This window comes from Muntiacus reevesi, chromosome 4 (genome assembly GCF_963930625.1).
Source record: "Muntiacus reevesi chromosome 4, mMunRee1.1, whole genome shotgun sequence".
Lineage (NCBI taxonomy): Eukaryota > Metazoa > Chordata > Mammalia > Artiodactyla > Cervidae > Muntiacus > Muntiacus reevesi.
In genome coordinates this window covers 114717213-114732174 of record NC_089252.1, presented here as the reverse complement: position 1 = coordinate 114732174, position 14962 = coordinate 114717213, and the positions used below count along the sequence as shown (strand labels likewise).

At 49.1% G+C, this 14962-nt stretch overlaps 1 protein-coding gene across 1 annotated transcript in view; it reads left to right on the top strand.

Annotated features, from left to right (window-relative positions):
- SYN2 (synapsin II) overlaps positions 1-14962 on the top strand; it is a 150005-nt gene that overhangs the window by 119286 nt on the left and 15757 nt on the right. The window contains exons 6-10 of the mRNA XM_065933958.1: positions 710-772; positions 1180-1322; positions 7471-7545; positions 8002-8104; positions 9404-9553. Coding sequence (XP_065790030.1) covers positions 710-772; positions 1180-1322; positions 7471-7545; positions 8002-8104; positions 9404-9553 — 534 coding nt within the window. The remainder of the gene's footprint in view (positions 1-709; positions 773-1179; positions 1323-7470; positions 7546-8001; positions 8105-9403; positions 9554-14962) is intronic.

Genomic DNA, 14962 nt, shown 5'->3' with positions numbered 1-14962 from the left:
CTGAGGCCCAAGGAGGCAAACGAACTTGCGGAGAGACTGGGATGCAGGTCTCCTGAGGTCTGGTCCCCTCTACCATGTTACTTCTCCCATGGCCACTTTGTAACAGCTTGAAATCCTGCCTTTAGGGGGTGACTTTTCTTCATGTAAGTCTTTGTGGTTCCTCTAGTTAAAATATGACTATCTCAAGGTAGTGGTGAAGGACAGGGAAGCCTGGCGTGCCACCACCATGGGGTCGCAGAGCCAGACACGACTGAGTGACTGAACAACAAGGTCGCATTTACCCTCTTAAGCATCTTTCTTTCTTATGTTAGCTATCTTCCAACCCAAACTGGGCAGAAATCTGCCTTTGCATTCTGAGCTGTGTTCAGTGGTGAGTTTGAGGTGTTGCTGAGCAAGGAAGAGAGTGTGAGAGGGGAGAAAAGCCAGGTTCAGTGCAGGAAAGCTGGACCCATGAAGGTTGAAGCAATGAGTCTTAAAGATGCAGAGAGTACCAAACAGAAGAACAGGCTCCTTGTAGTTCTCCCACTCATATGCTGTGACCTTAGGCCAGTCACTGTCACTCTGTAAATTTTTTAATTTCTGATGCAAATAGGTTGCACTGGTTCTTTAAAGAGTGCTTCCAAGGGTGTCCCCAAGAAAAATATTTGTAGGATTCCCCAGAGAGACAGATACACTGTGACCAATTCATTCCTTTCTCCTCTGCTTTCAGCTGACTCTGCCCACGTTCCCTGTGGTGGTGAAGATCGGCCACGCTCACTCGGGCATGGGCAAGGTGAGGCCAGGGCCGCTGTGCTCTGGGGGTGAGGCCACAGCAGGAGCTTTTCCAGAAGCCCGGTTGTGGACTGTTCTTCTGCCTCAGTTGCTGATGTATTCTCGCTGGGGCGAAGATGATATGGCCCCTCTGAACCCACGAGTGTTACCCAGGCCTCTTGCAGCAAGCAGAGTGCAGGCCACCGGACTGTCCCTGTGCTCTTTGCCGCAGATGTGGCTCCCGAGCCCTGGGAAGGGAAGCTCAAGAGTGGGGGCCTCCTAGGGAGATGTGGCACCCAGGTTTGCCTCTGGGTGTGAGCATCGCGATGAGCCTGGGGGCCGAGGGCTCTTGTGACTCTCAGTGTGAGTGTGTGTGTGTGCATGCGCGTGCATCTCCCTTTCTCCTTCTCCGCCTTTCTCCACCATTAGGTCAAAGTGGAAAACCACTACGACTTCCAGGACATTGCCAGCGTGGTGGCCCTCACCCAGACCTACGCCACCGCAGAGCCTTTCATTGATGCCAAGTATGACATCCGGGTCCAGAAGATAGGCACCAACTACAAGGCTTACATGTGAGTGGGGTGGGGCCCCCCAGATGCCCGTCCCTGTCTCCTCAGCTCAGGGACAATGCTCAGCCTCCAGGCAGCAGCCAGCTCTCAGTTTCGCCTCTCCTGGCCCCACGAGGCAGAGAACACAGGGAGGGCGCCATTCACATAAGGGAGTCTGGGCCTGGCTTCCTTTCAAGGCAGAGGAGGGGTTCCCGAACTAAGATGAGACAGAAACTGAATATTTACTTTCATTAGCCTCTAAGTGAAACCTGATGCTCTCCTCAATTGTGAGCAGATTGGAGTAGCTGCAGTAGTAGACAGACGTGTGGTTTGTCACCAGCGGTGACCACAGAGGTTTTTGCATCACATATGCTTGTGACAGATATCTCTAAATACCAATTAATTTTATCATTACTTATGATACTTAGACTTGCTGCTACATTCGTATCTGTAAATACATTTGTTATTTACAAAAAAAGATATTTTTACACTAATCAGAGATTTATTGTTTTTGATAACTTTTTTTGATAATTATTTTAAATAATTGAGTTCTTTTGTTGTTCTGTGTATTTTATTTCACACCTATAACTCTTCACTATTTCATACATCAAAAGGAATCTGTAGGCTTCACGAGGCTGCCAGAGCACAGAAAAAGCTAAGAAGCTGTAAATATGTAGCCGTGTAGACACTCCAGAACGTGAAAAGCATAGTGGTTTTGAGAATAGGTGACTGTTCCATGTAACTGGGTCCATTTGCCAAAATGAGAAGGGAAAGGCTTCCTGCAATAGAATTCAGAAAAAGAAAAGATTTCAAGACTACCTGATCTTCTGAAATATACATCCAAACACAAATGGCTTACAAGTCCAATTTTAGAAATAGTAACTTTCACATTTTCCCTGATAGCTCAGTTGGTAAAGAACCCACCCTGCAATGCAGGAGACCCCAGTTCGATCCCTGGGTTGGGAAGATCCCATGGAGAAGGGATAGGCTACCCACTCCAGTATTTTTGGGCTTTCCCTGTGGCTCAGTTGGTAAAGAACCCGCCCTGCAATGCAGGAGACCTGGGTTCAATCCCTGGTTTGGGAACATCCCCTGGAGAAAGGAAAGGCTACCCACTGCAATATTCTGGCCTGGAGAATTCCTTGGACTGTATAGACCATGGGGGTCACAAAGAGCCGGACGCAACTGAGCGACTTTCACTTCAACTTCACACTTTAAAAAGATTTTAAGGTAGTATTTTTCTTCACAAAGAAAACATCACAATCTATGAATGTGACCTTTGCCACTCTGGACTTGAGCTCACATCAGGGTAGAGCAGCTTCCTTCCCCTTTATCCACCTATTTTCATTTTTTTTCCCTTTTCTTTCTTTTTAGGGTTTATACTCCCTGCCCCTCGAGTGAGTTAGGAGCCCCGTCCCTGTGCGCCCTCTTGTAACCCCTCGCACACCTCTAGCTGAGCACTCTTCGCACATGGGCGTTTCTACTGCGCTCCTCTGAGCTCTCTGGGTGGTAATGACAGAGTAATTGCTGCAACCCTGCTTCCTTGTGCAGCAGCAGACTTGTAGGAGGCGCCCAATAAGTATGCAGAGAAGAGCCCTGTGGGGAACTGAGGCACAGAATCCTTTTTACCTTTATTGACCAGATTCCTACTTTCTAAGTTCATCATTTTTTTATTTAAAGCTATCCTGCTTCAGGAAGGAATTTAGGGTTGCTTTAAAATTACACACAATATAGGACTTCCCTGATGGTCTAGTGGTTAGGACTCTGCACTCTCACTGCTGAGGGCCCGGGTTCCGTCCCTGGTCGGAGAACTAAGATCCCAAGTGCTGTGCACAGCCAAGCAAATAAATAAATAAAATCAAGAAGTGTGCACAATATAAGACAGGAAGATGTGGGTTCAATCCCTGGATCAGGAAGATCCCCTGGAGGAAGAAATGGCAACCCACTCCAGTATTCTTGCCTGGAAAATCCCATGGACAGAGGAGCCTGATGGGGTACAGTTCATGGGGTCACAAAGAGTCGGACACGACTTAGCACAGTTTAAAAGACCATTATAAAAAGTAGCTAAAAGTAGTAGGAAAATCCATGATTTTGGCACTGATGAAAGCAGATTTTCTATCCTTTAATTTTAAAATCCCATAAATAAAAAAGCATCGACGATAGTGGAGCAAGAGTGTCTTGATCCTTAAAAGGAGGCACCACATTTTTAAAGATTGGGGTTTCTGAAAACAACTTAAATGGAGCATAGGAAAAGAGAAGCCCCAACGATTGATGAGGGGTAAGTGACCAGAGCAGCTTTAGAAAATATTCGCTTAACTTTTTTACTTGTGAGGGACTGTTGGTTGTTTGGGTGAATGTTTAGGTTCTCTCAGCTCCTCTTCCCCAAACTTTTGGCCATCTTCTTGCTCTCAGAAGAAGGAGCTGACCCGACAGTAGCCAAGGTAAAGTTTGAGATTCTTCCCGTCTCCCCAAGCCCTCACCTGGAGACGAGGAGCCGTCGAGGGTTGGTGGGAAGAGTGCACCACCCCTGCTGCTGTCTGTCAGTCAGCAATAAGGGGGGGGGGGGGTCCCTCTGTGGAGGTCGGATGGCCTGTGAGTCCTGAGTGGCCATTGAGCTGTCCCTGAATAGCTTCTCAGGTTCCCCTCTGCTCTCATGTGCCCCAGGTGGCCATCATGGATCTGTGCCTGGCATCCCATTGTCAGAGAAAGGTGTGAAGTATAAGGGACTTTGCTATTACTCACTCGGAAGTTTCTGACACCCTATTATGTACCATGGCCTTGTGCTGCGGACAAGGAAGTGAGGGACTTGGCCCAGCCTGGTCACAGGAGCACACCTATGAACCACCAGTGCTAGGAAGACAGCATTATTTTTATTCTGATCTGTCTTTGTGTTTCTGTTCACGTAGAGCAAGCCACTCAACTGTGAGTTGTTCATCTTTTCTGAACTAGGCAGTGGGGTGTAGGGGAAGGCGAAACCCAATGAGGGAACCAAGAGTCCTGGGCTTGTTGTTTAGTCATTGAGTTGCGTTCGACTCTGCGACTCCAGGAACTGCTGCACACCAGGCTTCCCTGTCCTTCACTATCTCCTGGAATTTGCTCAGACTTATGTCCATTGAGTTGTTGATGCCATCCAAGCATCTCATCCTCTGCTGCCCATTTCTCCTCTTGCCCTCAATCTTTCCCAGTATCAGGGTCTTTTCCAATGAGTTGACCCTTTGCATCAGGTGGTCAAAGGATTGGAGCTTCAGTTTCAGCACCAGTCCTTCCAGTGACTATTCTGGGTTGATTTCTTTTAGGATTGGCTGATTTGATCTCCTTGCAGTCCAAGGGACTCTCAAGAGCCTTCTCCAGCACCACAGTTGGAAAGCACCAATTCTTTGGCACTCAGCCTTCTTTATGGTCCAACTCTGACATCCATACATGACTCGATCCATACATACATGCCTTGATGTACAGACCTTTGTCAGCAAAGTAATGTCTCTGCTTTTTTGATATGCTGTCTAGGTTTGTCATAGCTTTTCTTCCAAGGAGAAAGCATCTTTTAATTTCATGGCTGCAGTCACCATCCACAGTGATTTTGGAGCCCAAGAGAAGAAAATCTGTCACTGTTTCCACTTTTCCCCATCTATTTGCCATAAAGTGATGGAGCTGGATGCCATGACCTTAGTTTTTCCAATGTTGAATTTTAAGCCAGCTTTTTCACTCTCTTCTTTCATCCTCATCAAGAGGCTCTTTAGTTCCTCTTCATTTTCTGCCATTAGAGTGGTATCATCAGCATATCTGAGGTTGTTGATATTTCTCCCGGCAATCTTGATTCCAGCTTATGATTCATCCAGCCCGGCATTTCACATGATATACTCTGCTTGTAAATTAAATAAACATGGTGACATACAGCCTTGACGTACTCCTTTCTCAATTTGGAACCAGTCTGTTGTTCCATGTCCAATTTTAACTGTTGCTTCTTGACCTGCATACAGGCTTCTCAGAAGACAGATAAGGTGGTCTGGTATTCCTGTCTCTTTAAGAATTTCCTACAGTTTGTTGTGATCCACACAGTCAAAGGCTTTAGCGTAGCCAATAATGTAGAAGTAGATGTTTTTCTGGAATTCCCTTGCTTTTTCTATGATCCAGCAGATGTTGGCAATTTGGTCTCTGGTTCCTCTGCCTTTTCTAAATCCAGCTTGTACATCTGAAAGTTCATGTTCTGCTGAAGCCTAGCTTGAAGGATTTTGAACATTACCTTGCTAGCATGTGAACCTAGTTTGACTAGATATAAAATCTTGGACGAGTCAGCAAACCTTTCTGAGTCTCAATCTCCTCGTCTGTAAAGTGGGGGCAAAAATCGCAGCCTACTCACACCAGAGAATTTTCAGTGAGGCTCTGGTGAGGGATTTGGAATGGAGCAGCCTTGGAAGGGAATCGGCACTGTACAGATGTGAGGCGTTGTCACTGCTGTAAGGGTCGGCTCTCTGGGCTGGTGCAGGGCTCTGAAGAACCTGCCATGTGTCTTGGTTTCCCAGCATCTGGTATTGGATCTCCAGGGAGGATACTCCTGAGAACTGCTGAGCAGAGAATCACATCATCAGTCTCCAGTGATAGTGAGTGACAAGGCCAGCATGTGGTAGCGAGTGACTGGGCTCTGTCAGTGGGTGAGCGTGGCTTTTTTGTCCCTGGGCTATCCCCTTCCTCTTGACTGTGTCTCAGTGAAGACTAATTTACAGTTTACTTAAAACCTGTATCATTTGGTCCTCATGACAACCCTGTGTTTACAAAAGGATAAGGAAGGCTCAGAGAGGTGAGGTGATTCACCCAAGGTCACCCAGCCAGTCAAGAGCAAATCCAGAACCAGAAACCAGGTCAATTGCCTCCTCCTTAGTCCAAGACTAATTGACTCTATCTAACTTGTGGTCGCAGATGGAGGATGCAGAGGGCACAAAAGAGAAGGCTTGGGGACTTGACTCCATGAGCTCCATGTGAGGGATGAGGCAACTTAAGCCTGAAGAGGTCAGCCAGCTTGTCCAGAGCCACAGTGCTGATACTGTAGGCCCTCAGTGTTAACTGTTGAAAGAATAAGTGAGCTAGTAAGGAAGCCATGGGAAGATACTCACTGGAGTCTTGAGGGTATTTCCAGGACCAATAGAATTCAGCTTGTGCATACCAAGTCAGCCCAGATAGATGCCAAGTGGGTAGGCTGATGGGAATACTAGACACAATATATTTTTTTCTGTATTAATCTGTATTTTATTTATTTTTTTAAATTTATTTTTATTAGTTGGAGGCTAATTACTTTACAATATGGAAGTGGTTTTTGCCATACATTGGCATGAATCAGCCATGGATTTACATGTGTTCCCCATCCTGATCCCCTTCCCACCTCCCTCCCCATCCCATCCCTCTGGGTCTTCCCAGTGCACCAGCCCTGAGCACTTGTCTCATACATCCAACCTGGGCTGGCGATCTGTTTCACACTTGATAATATACATGTTTCAATGCTATTCTCTCAGATCATCCCACCCTCGCCTTCTCCCACAGAGTCCAAAAGTCTGTTCTATACATCTGTGTCTCACTAGACACAATTTGTTGTTATTGTTTAGTTGCTCAGTTGTGTCTGACTCTTTGCAACCCCATGGCTTCCCTATCCTTCAGTATCTCCTGGAGTTTGCTCAAACTTGTCCATTGAGTCAGTGATGCCATCCAACCGTGTCATCCTCTGCCACCCTCTTGTCCTCCTGCCCTCAATCTTTCCCAGCACCAGGGTCTTTTCCAATGAGTCAACTGTTCTCATCAGGTGGCCAAAGTACAAGACACAATATATATCTTCAAGTGGTTAATAGATTTGTGGACAGAAGACTTAGCTCAGATAACTAAAGTAAAAAGTAGACACAGGATTTGAAGAGAGGTGGACGCAAAATCCTCTAGGAATTGTAAGGAGAGCAAGCGCTCATCAGGTTGAAAAGATCAGGGAAGACTCCAGGGCGTCAGGGCAACCTAGGCCGGACTCTTGTAGAAAGGAGGAGAGCATTGTGGGTTGGGGGTTTGGCAGCAGAAGCCAGGCTCTCGGCTCAGCAGACAGGCCCCCAGGCTCTTGATGGGAGAGGCAGGTGGGGACAGCGACCATGAGCCGTCAGCACAGTGCAGTTCACTGACCCGTCTTGGCGGGGCCTTGTTGCAGGAGGACGTCGATCTCAGGGAACTGGAAGACAAACACTGGCTCCGCAATGCTGGAGCAGATCGCCATGTCAGACCGGTGAGCGAGGGGAGGGGGGCAACTCCCCTGTCGTGAGGGCGGCTTCTGGAGAAGAGGAGGTGTAAGAAACAAGTCCTGCCCGAAGGGAGCCTCTAATCTGGCCAGACAGATGGAACACAAAGGCCCAAATCCCAGTTAAGAAGATCAGGCAGGACTGGAGATATGATGGAGAATGGTGGAGATAAAGACTGGACTTGCCATAGACGCTCCAGGGCAGGAGGAGTTACTGTGGGCTGAACAGCTGAGGGAGGCTGCCTAGAGTAGGTGAGACCTGCTCTAAGCTTGGCAAGGCGGAGAGGGTCTAGAGAGCAAAGCAAGAGGGCAATGTGCTTGGTTGATGGGAGGAGGGCTGGGGGGTGCAGCCAGGAGGATCGAGGCAGCCAGGATGGCATGACCACAAGCGGGCTAGTGGGAGCCAGTACCCCAGCCTCAGGACACCCCCCCGCCCCATTGCAGGTACAGGCTGTGGGCAGACACCTGCTCTGAGATGTTCGGCGGCCTGGACATCTGTGCCGTCAAAGCTGTGCACGGCAAAGACGGGAGAGACTATATTTTTGAGGTAAGTCTGGCCCAAAGAGTATGTCAGTAAGAGACGAGCCCCAGGGCTGGAGGCCAAGCTCTTGGCTTGAGAGCTGCATGGGAGCGCAGACTGCAGTTAGGTCAGAGTCTCCTGAGCCGCGGGAAGGTTCCCTGGTGACACAGCTGGGGAGTGTGCAGAGCCAAACAGCTGCCAGTGCAGCTGTGGTTTCTAACCAGCGGGGCTGACCCACGCCACCGGTGAGAGATGCCAGACCCGGGCTCCGGGGTCCTAGCCGGCCGCTCCTCTGGGAAGCCTTCAGTCGTTTTGCCGTTCTTAGTCTCCGGAAGCTGGCCTTGGGAATCACTGGGTCCAGTCTGCTCTGCCAGTGCGAGAGTGGAGGCCCGATGCCACAGCAAAGCCACAGTGAGTCGGTGTCTCAGCTTGGCTAGCGCTCAGGTCTCCTGGGCGCAGGAGGTTCTTCTTAGCCCTTCTCTGAACCCTGGAGACACTTGACTCCGTCTGGGCCTCTGGCACAACCTCGTTGACCCTTTTCCCACGTTAAAGGGAGAGTCAGAGGCTATAGGTGTCCTTCACACACGTTCCCGTCCAGTCTTCCCGGGAGCAGAAAAGGCTCCTTGCCAGGTGTCGGTGGTATTTGCAGAGGATTCATGTCTGAAGCCCAAAGTGGGCTTCAGAATCTACTCCGTGGCCTGCTCAGCATGTAACTTCTAGGTGGTCATACCACCCTCCTCTTGATGGGCCTTGGTTTTCTTATCCCTGAATGAGAGAGTTGAACTGTGGAGTCTGTGATCCTGGGCAGGCAGACACTTCCTAAAGGAGGAAAACATTGATCTGGACCTTGAGGTACAGGAGGCATTGGCTCAGTGGTGAAAGTGAAGGCATCCCAGGTCATGAGCAAAGGCAGGAAGCCAGTCGTTTAATGGGCAGAGTCTCAGTGGGGACAGAGGTTGTGTGGGAGAAGAGTCACAGAGGAGAGAACTGCCTTCTCCTCCCCGGAGTTAAGGGCGTGGCCTTGCATGTCCCTGCTCCCCTGCCTGCCAGCCTCAGAGCCTGAGGCTGGACTACCTGCCTGCCCTCTCCCTCTGCCCACCACCCTCAGTCACCAGACTGAAGTCCTGCTGAGCCCTGACCCGCATGCAGTCTGGGGAGGCCCAAGACCCAGGCTGCAGGAGAAGGGAATTGGAGGCATGCCAGCTGAAGACACAAGCACCCACTTCACCCCAGCCTACCTCTGCTGGCTTAAGTCCTGCTCGTTCTGAAAGACGGTCCCAGGCCGTGGGCGTGTCCTTTCCTAACCGGGTTCCCTTCCCCCACCAGGTCATGGACTGTAGTATGCCGCTGATTGGGGAGCACCAGGCGGAGGACAGACAGCTCATCACTGAGCTGGTCGTCAGCAAGATGAACCAGCTGCTGTCGAGGACCCCTGTCCTCTCTCCTCAGAGACCCTTGACCACCCAGCAGCCACAGGTAAGCAGGAAGGAGACACAAGGGCAGCCACAGACCCTTGCCTAGCCCGCTGCGGCAGACAGCAGTGGCTCTCGGACGGAGCAGAGGTCAGATACCCACAGGCCTGGGTGGACTCTCTGGAGTCTTTTCCTTCTCCCTCGCTTTCCCTTCCCTCCCCTCTGAGATTATCTTCCCTCACCCCTTATAGAAACCTCCTCATTAGCAATCTGCAGGATCAGATTGTATAACTGTCCAGAGATGGAGTATCAGATCCCTCCCCTCTGAACTTGAGGACTCCAGGAAACTAGACCCTGTTCCCCTGGGACTTGTAACCTGGGAGGTCTCTGAGGAAGGGCTGGGTCAGGTCTCTCACTAGCTGTTCAGTGCCTGAGGGGTCTGTCACATTTGTAGAGAAAGAAGGGTGTTTCTGAGACAGCTGCTGGTCTGGAGAGGGGGAGAGTCTGGTGCCTCATTCTGGGAGAGAGAGAGTGACAGGTCGAACTCAGATGAGAACTCTGCTTTCCTCCCTAGGGGAGATGAGGCAGCTTCCTAGTTGCCTGTGGTGTGTGACTCAGGTCAGTCACATCCACAACGACAGTACTCCAGCCACAGGTCTAGTGGGAGATCCACACTGAAGCTTTTGTGGAACCTCAGGCCCTGTGGCTCTAGAATGGGCCAAAGAAAGGCAGGGACCCTGGGCCTGAGGGCCTTTAGTCTATCTAGGATGTAGCTCATTTTTCAAAAATATTGCTAAACTCTTCCCTCCACTGTGTAATAGAGTTGTAACAACTTGGAACAGTGAATCCAAGAACTGAGTCCTAGTCTAGCTCCAAATGGCTGTGTGACTTTGGGGGGAAGTTACCCTTTCTAGGGTTCAGGTTTTATTACTTGTAAATGAAAATCTCTCAGCGATCTTGCTTTCAAGATCCTACTTCAGACATTTAAGGAGGTGGAATCGAACTCAGAATGTGGGCTTTGATGCAAGAACTCTCCAAGTTTGACAGTTTACTGGCTTTGTGACCTTGAACAAGGACTGTATCTCTGACTCAGGAGAGATTTGAACAATAGCACCTGTATTTTAGGATTGTTACAAGGATCAAATGAAGTAAAGAACATAAACTATGGCATAGCATATCATAAATGCTCCATAAAGGTTACCTGTGTTACTACATAAGTACGCAGCCTCTGGGTGTAGGTTCCCTCCAGTCTTTGGCTTTGAGATCATCTCTCCCTTTTCTAAAGATCAGTGTTTTGCTGGGATTATGCTGTAATCAGGAACCAAGTAATTGGATTCTTGAAATCGTATGGTAAGAAAGAAGAAAAAGAGGGGTAAGAAAGTATAAACTTGTCTGGATTATTTAGTATAGAAGCAAATTACCCCCACATTTATCTTCTCATCATTTGAATATCACAGAATCATAGCATAGAAACAAGTTTACAGTCATAACAATGGAGCTGAACCCTCAGGAAAGGATTGCATTTTAGTCAGTGTTTCATACGCTGGTCAAGAAGGCCAGAATTATGATGCATAAGAAGTGTTTCTGTAGAAAATGACTAAAATAAAACAGCATGGCAAGCGGTAAGTCAGTACCCTCTCTCAATCTGTCTCCTCCACCCTTTCTCCACCCCCATTAATACAAGATGATATCTAAATACCTTTTGAACTTTAAAGATCTCTCTGAGTAGAATTCTCCTTCCATCTTGACTGATGCTGGATAGATGAGAGCTTATGGGGTAACTTATGTCTGTGCTGTCTTTGTGCCCAAGTTGAGAGTAGCCCCGTGAGGCGGGCTGTTGCCACAGATTAACTCTTGTGTGTGTTACACACCTTCTGTGGGGCTTCGCTGGTGGCTCAGATGGTAAAGAATCTGCCTGCAGTGGAGGAGATCAGGGTTCAGTCCCTGGGTCAGGAAGATCCCACGGAGAAGGGAATGGCTATCCGCTCCAGTATTCTTGCCTGGAGAAGCCCGTGGACAGAGGAGCCTGGCGGGCATCCATCTACATGGATGGCAGAGTCAGACACACTGAGCCACTGACACTTTCACTTCTTAGATAGCTCACGCTGTGGGGGCCTCTAAACAAGTGCAAAAATCTGTTCCTGTGCTTCAGGAATACAGTCACCAGATAATTATGTAGGGTAATGAGGGAAGCCTACCTTAGTTGCTTGTTAGAGCTACAAGCCCATTGTTTAAATATTGTGCTTAACTAGAGGTGATAGAAAGATTTTCCTGGTTGAAATAACATCAGGCCTGCAGTAGGTTTTATGATTTAGTAAATCTGATGGCATCAAGGTGTCTTCTGGTCCTAGCTGTCTCTGTGGTGGGCTTGGCAGATGGTTGCTCATTCCTGCTCTATAGGAAGAGTGACAAGAGTCCCCTTTCCCCCAACCCCCTGAGAAATAGAGAGCATCTGGTAGCTGCTTAAAGAATTTATGACAGAGTAAGACAGCCAATGTTGCCCAGGCAATATAAACAAACGTGGGCTGCTCTGGGACCCTGTGAGGGCCCCTTCAGGACTTTATAAACGTGTGCGCACTCTCTTGGCTCCTACAGGAGAATCGTTCTGACCGGACTGAAGGCTATGCCGAGGGTCAGGAGACCTGAGTTCAGCCTGTCCTTGCCACTGACTCATGAGGTCGCCTTGGGTAGACTCCCTTTTCTTTCTCCGCCTCAGCATCTGTGTGTAAAAGGAAGGGTTGAACCAAGAAATTCACGAAGATCTTTTCTAGCACTAAATTTTAATTATTTGAAAATTATAAAATTTCAGTAACAAAGAAAGACTTTCCCCCCTAAAAAAGTGTTTTCACCCAATGAAAGCATTGATTCTTCTTTCATGTGATTCCCTTGCTTTGTGAACATTAAATACTTCAACTTAAATATTTTAAAGAGAAAGCCCTCAGACTCAAGGCAGGAAACCTGGTAAGGAGTGAGCTTCCCTAAACACAGGGAGGCCTGTAAAAAGTCCTTGCAGCAAAGCCCTTGTGGCTTCAGGGTAAGTTTTTCCCCACTGAGCTTCACAGTTGAAGTTACAACAGGATATTGCAGAAAGCACAGTGTGCTGGGAGTCAGGACACTCAGGGGCCAGCCCCCCTGTGCCGGGATGTCACATGACTATGGGTGAGTCCCTTCCCACCTCTGGACCTGCTTCCTCACCTGTATAATGGAACTGGGAGAGACGATCTTTAGATCCTTTCTTTAGATTCCCTTTCTGAGGTCACATGAAACCTGAGGTCAGCCCAACGGCGAAATCTGAAGGCAAGTCCTCCACAGATTACCCTTACTCCTGCCACGAGCAGAAAGTTCAGACACTTCCCCAGAGCACCCTCAGGTTCGAGGATTCTCTGGAAGTACTCACAGAACTTCCTGAAAGCCGCTGTGCTCCCAGCTGCATCATGGGAAAGGACACAGATCCAAAAATAAAGGCCCAGGAAGGCTGCACAGGGCAGAGTTTGGGAGCGTCCCAAACCCAAGCTGCTCTTGTCCTCAGGATGTGTCAGTCTCTGGCCTTGTCCCTGATCCGGCCGGGGAGTGTTGCCAACCGGGGAAGCTCCCCTGAATTCCAGTGTCCAGGGGTTTTGTTTGGGGTTTCATTTCATAAGCTTGCTGGATTGATTGATCAGCTCCTTGAACTCTGGCGTCTCCAACTGTCCCCTCCCTGGAGGTCAGTCTAATACCACAGGGCCTGAGGGGTCCACCCTGAGTCACCTCATTATCATGCACCATCAGGGGTGGTCTGAGGGGGCCCCCACCTTGAATAACAAAGACACTGCTGTCACTCAGGAAATTCCAAAGAGTGCAGAGGCTACTTCCCAACGCAGGGAGGGGTATTGTGAATAAGGGCCAGATCTTTCTTTGGGCAAGGCCAAATTCTTTACTGCATACATAATTAAATTAATTTAGCAAATGTCTCTCAAATACTTTCAAGCCTTATTTGTCTGTGTTTTCTCTGACCAGCATAGGCCTAGCCTATTAATTAAATTAAATTAAATTAAAATTAATTAATAGACTTGGGGTGACAGGGATAAATGCAACATCTTCGTACCATCCTAGCTCATGCCCACCACGCCCTTACCACACTGGTACAGGCCTTTGTGTTAACTGCGTCCTCTCTCTGACAAATTCTTTCTGTATTTTTGCGTGACTGGCTCCTTTGTGATCATATAACTAATTCTTCCTCAACTGCTGTGTCTCAGGTCTGGCAGAGGCATCCTGGCTACACTAAAGGAGCGGTGTAGGTGTGGTCTGCCCAGTACAGTCAGTCTGTACAAAAACCAAATCTGTCTGCTTTTTTATTATCACTACATGGTAGCCATTCTATATAAATAACAGTGATAAACCACTCCCACTTACTTCTCCCTTGATCTGCCAGTGCAATACATATTTGTTGGACGAATTCCCGGTTGTAATAAGTGTCTTTAACAGCCCTAGCAGCACACTGGACTTGGGGTGGAGATCTGAATGAATTTGGTTGAGTCCAAATGGAAGAGATGTAAATCAAAGCGAGTTTACCTGGGCCTCAGCCAGGGCTTTGAATGGCAATCTGAGCCCATGGGTGCTGCCACTAACTCTGGTCGGCTCCTCACCATCAGGCTCCCCAGTCCTGGCCTCATTCTTCTGTGGCTCTGGCAGCTCAGGCTGCGGGAGTCTCTGGCCTGTGTCACAAGCCCCAGATGCTGCTTCTTGCCCATATTCTAGGTCAAGATCAGGACAGACTTCAGTTCAGTTCAGTTGCTCGGTCGTGTCTGACTCTTCTGACCCCATGGACTGCAGCACACCAGGCTTCCCTGTCCATCACCAACTCCCGGAGCTTGCTCAAATTCATCTCCATCAAGTCAGTGATGCCATCCAACCATTTCATCCTCTGTCATCCTCTTACTTATGACTAGCCGTTGCCGACCTTTCTCCCTTTCTCCCTCTCTCTCCTTGCCTACAGCTCCCTCATTAGAGCTTTGGTTTGTTTCTGTGACTCTAAAAGAAAGCCTGAAGGAGGTTAGGGGTGGGGGAGGTGAGCAGAGGGCCTCCCTTACCTTGTCAGCCAGCCGCCTCAGTGGAGTAATTGTAAGAAGCAGAGAGCAAAGTCATGGGGCTGGGCCCAGGCCAGCTGCCAGGCCCAGTTCAGAGGAATAGGGACAGGGGTGTGAGAGGCACGAAGTCGCTGAGAGCAGGAGTGAGTGGCAAACCCTTATCATCTTGGCCTCGCCCTGGCTGGCCTGCCAGCTTCAGGGCTGCCCTGAGAGACCCTCCACTTGGAGTGCCGTTCTCAAGGTGGCAGTGACACCTGGTGGCCAGTGCCGGCCAAAGCCTCCAGGCTACGTGCCTGCAGAGCCTCCCCCTCAGGCCTGCCCTCCTATCCCCTTCTCACTCCCTGTCCTGGCTCCTGTCGTCTGGAATCTGAGCTGGGCCTCATCACATCCTGGGTCTCTGGAGGGGG